The sequence below is a fragment of the Sinocyclocheilus rhinocerous genome, unplaced genomic scaffold (assembly GCF_001515625.1).
Source record: "Sinocyclocheilus rhinocerous isolate Xijiao unplaced genomic scaffold, SAMN03320098_v1.1 scaffold980, whole genome shotgun sequence".
NCBI classification, from domain to species: Eukaryota; Metazoa; Chordata; class Actinopteri; order Cypriniformes; family Cyprinidae; genus Sinocyclocheilus; species Sinocyclocheilus rhinocerous.
This window is the reverse complement of record NW_015635053.1, coordinates 400,056-407,294: the sequence shown is the minus strand read 5'-3', so window position 1 is coordinate 407,294 and position 7,239 is coordinate 400,056. Positions and strand designations below refer to the sequence as shown.

Genomic DNA, 7,239 nt, shown 5'->3' with positions numbered 1-7,239 from the left:
GCGTCCCTGTGTGTGTAATAAGCAAAGTGTACGCGCGTTGTGCACCCGCCTATAGGCGCATATTACTAACGCGCTCTTTAAATAACAAGGAAAAAATATTGCGCCAGACTTTATACCAGGTTTGAGTTGGTCTATGGCGCAGTCTATTTCAGTTCCTCAAAATAGCAACGCGCCAACAATGCGCCTGAACACACCTCTTTTTTAGACCAGCATGCCCATGGGCGCACAAATGGGCGCAAATGCATTTGCTATTTAAACAATGCAGCGCAGGACGGGAAAATAAGAAATGCGTCGGGCTGAAACTAGCAAAAACACTTGCGCCGCATTGCGCCGGGTGTATGATAGGACCCGTAATCTTTGACAAAAACGCAATTTTCTCAGCTTTTTGTTAAAAAATGTTTTTTAATGAAACCTACCCTCATTCAAGTATTGATAAAAAAGAATGCATGAAGCTAGAATAAAACATAAAAACGTAGAATAGAAATGTTCAGATAGTCAACACTGCAAAATATTCTGAGGGGCCATGAAAGTTTTGTGAAAATTATAAAAAATGCTGGCGAGGAGAACTTTCTGTCATTTATGAGAGAGAAGGGGGCGCTATTACACACATACACAAAGAGTACTGAATGTCTGGATCAAAACACAGTGAAGAAGAAGCAGAAACAAGTGAGTGCATGTGTAAGCAGAAGCTTATGTAAAATAACGCGATCATCAATTATTAAGCATTAGCAAGATGATTAGCCCCTTCTGGTAGATGTTGTAAATACACTGTATAGTTCTAAAAAGCATCTTTCTGCATTGAAGGTCATTCAAAACAAGCCATGTATTCGGATGAAATGTATTAAAAAGGTTTTAATAATCATAATAATATTCAAAATGAATAATTTACTTTTCGCTTGCAAGTTCCTGAAGTTCTGAGGATCTCGCTGTTCTTGGCACCTTTTCAGACATGAACGATTCAGTGGATTGTTAGTAGCAATGAAGCAGAAGTAGCGACAGATCTTTTCTTATGTATTGTGATGGCACTTCAAGTGTAATGAATTGTGGAAAAAGAAAAAATGTAGGGCGGGACTTGGTTCTATGGATCATTGTTGATTGGATGTTGAGATATGGGCGTGGCACTCAAATGAACGCAGGTTTTGATTTTGATTTAATGCCAAATTTAGACTCGTCTAACTGGATCATTGAATCAGTAAGTTGTTTGTTGACTCATGAACAACCCGAAATTTGCGGATGAATCACTCAGTGTGATTTGCAAACCGATTCAACATGTTCATTGAAAAGAATCAGCTCATTCACAAATCGGACATCTCTATGATGTGTTGGAGCGGGAGCTGAACTCTAAAGTTTGAAATAATTAAGGAAGGATATGTTCTTTTATGAAATGTAGTGGATTAAAAGGTTCAATATTATGCTTCGGAATGTAGACAAGTAAAGGACAGATTCTTGAAAAAATTTTCAAATACTGGCCACTACTGGGTAAGTGACGGCATGTGACTGATGTTCAAAGAGATTTAATTGAAAGTAACGTAGAACATCCATTTAATCTTCTGGTTTCACTACACTATGCAGGGTTTTTTTCTCTATTGTGTTGCGTTTCATCTCTGATCAAATAAATACAATTAGAAAAGGCTTTTTCCATTGAATTCAGCTACACATCCACACAAAAGCTTTTCTAGTGTACTATACTTCTGTTGTCCACTCTCGTGTCTGTCATACAACACCCAACCTGTATTATATTCAAGACAAACACTGAAAAGAATGAACATTGTCACCGTTTGGTCTCTAAAATTGCCTTTTATTACTCCTCCGCCTTTCAAACAGCTGCTGCTGGTGATGCCATCCTTCTCTCTGAGCTCTGTTAAGCTCTGAATAGCCAGAGTACATTGTTTCTTTTCGTTGCCTATTGCTTGATCCACAAGTTTTCCAAGTGCCAGTCCAGAAGGTTAGTAATGTTAGTAATGTTTTCACTGGCATAGCCTTGAGGGATTAACAGATTTCTCCCATTATCTTACATGGAACATTCCATAATGTTTCTACTTGTGTAGTTTTGTTTTATAAGGTTTCATTTGTATCGATATACCCATCTGACATGGCTTGAATAGCTTGGTCATATAACTTTACGTGTTCACATGACGTCATACCTTCTCAGTATCCTCTTTCTTCACAGATTTGAGGTTGGCTCGTAGGTCCATTGAGACTTTGTGCTTTGAGCCTAGGAGAGATCGGAGGATGGCGTCTGCTGAAACCCTCACCCTCCTCAGGGAGGGCCGCTTGAACTTCCCCCTCAGGTCCAGAACCTTAATGTTCAGGTCTTTGACCTAGAGGATGAACAGTTGTTTGTTTAATAACTTATTAAACATCTATAAGCATAAAGACACATTAAGGCTTTGTTCTAAAAGCTAGTGAGCTCACTACATAGATAGAATTCTCCTTCTACCTCGGCATAATATACTTGTGAAAATTTAATCCAAAAGGTAGGCAGCATCATACCTTCCAGGTTCAAAGGTAGCATTGCATTACTGCTGAATAGGCCAACTTACCTACTATAACATATAGGCGAAAAACAATACGGGAAATAAAGAGAATTTCAGAGATCATATTCATTAAATAGTAGACGAATACCTGAAGTGGCTCAACTGACGCCGTAATTAGCGACAGTAGCTGTTTCCATCTGCCTATTTTTATGTGCATTTTGGGATATCGCATTAAAAAATGCTGAATGGAAACGGCAAGATACGCATAGGTTCTAAAAAAATGCGCAAAAAAACACATGTGCTCAACTGAGTCAGGTACATGTTTTATCCAATAATAAAACATGCCTAAATTACGATGGAAACACATTTACCGTGTCTTCTCCTACTGCAATAAATTACATTTTTCTTACTGATATTTGGCGCCAGTTTATCAGGAAGTGACGATTTGTTCTCTTCATCTCACTGGATGGAAACGGTGATTTATGTGCAAATGTTTAATGCCATATTCCAATTTTGCGCATAAGTTAATTTTGCAACTTTGGATAGAAAAATAGCTAGTGACAACATGATGAATCCGGATTAAATTCATACTACACACATTCATACTAGCACTGTAGTACTCAGTATGCAATTTCGGACACAGCTCATGAATTCGTTTTGGAGAAGGCAATCCTATAATGCACTGCAATGAACAAATCCATTCAAAACAGCAAACTAAGCAAGAGAAATGTCAATTATGAGCAACATTCTTTCAAAAGTGAACAGTACATCTAAATATAGTTCATAATAATTAAAATGTACTATTTTAGTCAATGTTTTTGTGTACTTTGATGCACTTTTTAAGCTGATAAGAGTGCCATGTTGTTAGCTTAGCAACATGCTAATGCCAAACAGTATTGGAATCAGTTGGGAGTTGATTCCCAATAGCACTGTTTGTATGACACACAGTTGAAGTCTGTTTGCATTATTCCTAATTAGGTTCCATTTCAGTTCATATGTTGCCTATGTAGGGAGTAGAGAGCAAGACAGCTCACATAGTTTTGGAACAAAAGGTGGAAAAATTCTTCCACCTTTTCATGAAATCGCAGTTACTCAGAACTGCACACTAATATTAGAATCCTACAAATAGAGCAGATGAAGACAGCAAGTTGTGACATTGTCCAGCTGGTTATTAAACTATGGCTTAGGTGGATTATCATACCTCACGCTTATTCAGTGAGACTTTGGCTTCAATATCATAGCGCTCCTCATCCACCACATCAATCTTAGCATGAAGCTCTTGACAAAGTTCCTAAAAGAGACAGAAATGTTAATCAGGAATCCTTTTTGATGTGAATGCGTATTATATTACGCAGGGTCCCTGTTGAAAAAACCAGCATATGCTGGTTTTTTCAACAGGGGTGCCGACTCTGACAACATTAAAGCTTAACCAATAGGTCTTTTGTTATAAGAAACCAAATATCATATGGCAATTTTCCTAGTTATCATTTTACTCAAACATACATCTCATAATAATGCCCATGGTTGGCTTTTTACATTGCAATTAATCAAATTAAGACATTTGCATCAGCCTTATGAAAGCTAATATGCAAATAAATAGGCAGAGTGGCGCAAGCAGCAGTGATTGTACCATTAGATTTCAAGTCGTGAGGATTTTCATGTGGCACCAAATGAGCAAAACGGTGGAATTTGCCGGTGGACTTCATTTGAAGAACACTTACCTGAAGCTCAGCGAATGACATGCCCTGTGTCTGCAGAGGAGGAACTTTCTCCATCAGATACCTCTGCTTCTCCTCCTCTTTATCCAACACCTCCTGATCCAGCTCCTCCTTGGCTTTGGCCACCATCAGACTCTGAAAACACACAACTGTATGTCAATGGGACTGTTCCAATATCCACACTTTTGGTCTTTGCTTTTGACCAAATGTTCAAGTGGGCATGGAGAACTTTTAAATACCTGATGGACACACTTAGAGTTGTAAAAAAAAAAGCAAGTTTTCACAGAGCTTTATTTACACATATTGGTTTTCTATACTTTGCACTTCAAAATGAACTTATAATTGTCTGTTTAGTATCCCTATGCAGCATAAAACACAGTGTATTAATTGTGGTGCTTCTAATTAACTGAAAAAAGCAGTTTTTTGAAAAAAGCAAACATTTACTACCAAATTATGTGTAATAGCCTAATTAATTTGATGAATGATGGGACACGCTTAGCCTCAAATACCGCTCTGAAGTGGATTCAGTGTTCTTTAAGGAACTATTCGTTGTCATTTTTCAGTCCTGGGACAGTCTTGCACACTTATTTTCAAGACTCCAGGTGTAGATATTGGGACAGGCCCAACATTGGTTTAGACACATTTCTGCCATCTAGTGGTGTGTTACTGTTCTCATGAATTAGTGTTTTGAACAAACCTCTTACCTCTAAGTATTACAATATATATCATAGCTCTTAAATCTCAAATAGTGCTGCTTGTTAAGAGGGGCAAATTATATATATGAAAGTAAATGCTGAATTTATATGAGCTGCAAACCAACCTTTAGCATAAGCTTTCTTGAGGCTGAGATCTTGGATTTCCTCTGGGCCAGAGATGTGAAAGTTATAACACAGTACAGGTAGTACAGATGATCACGTAATCAAAGTTTTAGTTATTAGAGGAAATAATGCATAACTTACCTCTTGCCTGAAAATACAGCATAAAATGTACGTTAGTATATACTGACAACTTATTACGAGATATTATTGTTGGTCTTAGAGAGCCACACTTACCCTTGTTCAGGCATCTTGGCAACTAAAAGAGAGCAAAATCCTTTTATTCAATGTTTTCTAGATGAATTTGACACATGAAATCAAATTTAACTCGGTACTCCCACTGAATGAATCTATGAATACATCACGGCCACATCCTGTCCTCCTCTGACCCACTCACATTTTCTGCATATCTCTAGTCAGTGACCGAAACACCCCTCAAACAAAGTCATGAGTGATCCTACTACTTTCTCAGCTGCATTAACACAAAGAGCATAAATGTGGACCCGTCCGGTTCCACAAATAGAAAGTTATCTAAAGAGGTAAAGCATCTGATGAATGGTGAATTTTGGGAAAAAATTTATAAATGCTTGAGGTTGCAAGAAAATTGTCAATTACTCACAAATATCAACACGAGTAAAAAAAAATGACAATAATGTAATATTTAATATAGTATGGTATAATATAATAATATATAGTCCATCAGTTCTCCAAACCAATTGTCTTATGTAGGGTAAATTATTATATTATATGATATTATATGATATGATATTGTATTGTATTGTATTGTATTGTATTATATTATATTACCGGTATATTATATTATATTACCATTATATTATATTATATTATATTATATTGTATTGTATTGTATTGTATTGTATTATATTATATTATATTACCGGTATATTATATTATATTACCATTATATTATATTATATTATATTGTATTGTATTGTATTGTATTGTATTGTATCGTATCGTATATCATATTATATTATATTCTTAAACATTTCATCTGCAGAAATTATTCACAATAAACAGTAGTCCTCCTCTTGATGAGTTACATCAACTTAATTGATAAAACTATTATTTATGTTAAATTATATTTCTCTAATGCATCATAATGACCCATCTAATTGCCTTGACCATTATGAAAGACCTTATTAATTATGAAAATTATGAGAATTTCAGGATGAAGAATACTGATAAAATATCTAAGTCTAGAATATAGAACAATGTAGAATAAATGTAGAATGAAATATCTAAATATAGAAATGTATACAAAAACAAAACAAAACAAGAGTACATCAAAATTAACGGAAAACCGGTTACATGTAGTTTATCATGAAATATACTATGTTTAAATGTCTATTGTGATCAGCAGATTTCCCATCAGTAGAAGCATCTTACCTTACAGTGTGTTGGTATTGTGTTGTCCTCAATCTGATAATTCATAACAGAATAGAGATGTGCTCCCTTATTTAACCCAGAGCGTCTCTGTATCTCGAATCTGTCAGTGGAGGATATTATTAGAGCACAAATCTTTCACTCTCTCTCTCTCCTTGTCTGTCCCGTGTCTAGGTTCATCTCATGGCTCCACGGCTCTTTACTATCTGTCTGTCTGCTGTGCCAGTGGACCATCACTGGTCTGGCTTATCTGCTCAGAGCCGATCCGTCTGCTATGCTGTGAAATGTCAATATACAGTGGCTCCAAAAAGAATTTGGACACTTAAGCCGTTCTTAATGATGGAATGTCATTGTATTAGATATAAAACATCAAAACAAATGTTGCTAAAGCTTTTCTCGGGACTAACACCACTTTTCTAAAGCATTTTACTGGCAGGGATTTTTCCACACAGGTGTCCTATTGGAATAACCACAGGTGTAGATCATTACGTTAATTATCAACATGATTCAGTAACATCTGGCAACCAGAAAAATGTCAGAATTAAAGGAATAGTTCACACAAAATATGAAAAATTGCTGAATATTTACTCACCCTCTGGTCATTCAAAATGGTAGTTTGTTTCTTCGTAGGAACAGATTTGGAGAAATTTATCATTACATCATTTGATCATCAATGGATGCTCTGCAGTGAATGGGTGCCGTCAGAATGAGAGTCCAAACAGCTTATGAAAACATCACAATAATCCATAAGTAATCCACACCACTCCAATCCATCCTGTGAAGTGAAAAGCTGTGTGTTTGTAAGAAACAATCCATCATTAA

At 36.1% G+C, this 7,239-nt stretch overlaps 1 protein-coding gene across 2 annotated transcripts in view; it reads right to left on the bottom strand.

Moving 5' to 3' along the window:
* Window positions 1-6,635, bottom strand: part of tnni1a (troponin I type 1a (skeletal, slow)) — a 10,023-nt gene extending 3,388 nt beyond the window's left edge. The window contains exons 1-7 of one of the 2 annotated variants that reach the window (XM_016560769.1): window positions 6,421-6,635; window positions 5,248-5,304; window positions 5,155-5,161; window positions 5,016-5,057; window positions 4,199-4,330; window positions 3,679-3,768; window positions 2,145-2,321 (exon numbers count right to left, since the gene is read on the bottom strand). In XM_016560769.1, the coding sequence (XP_016416255.1) occupies window positions 2,145-2,321; window positions 3,679-3,768; window positions 4,199-4,330; window positions 5,016-5,057; window positions 5,155-5,161; window positions 5,248-5,261 (462 nt within the window). In that variant the 5' untranslated portion in view covers window positions 5,262-5,304; window positions 6,421-6,635. The remainder of the gene's footprint in view (window positions 1-2,144; window positions 2,322-3,678; window positions 3,769-4,198; window positions 4,331-5,015; window positions 5,058-5,154; window positions 5,162-5,247; window positions 5,305-6,420) is intronic. The other variant, XM_016560768.1, reaches the window with a different exon arrangement.
* Window positions 6,636-7,239: the final 604 nt, after the last annotated feature.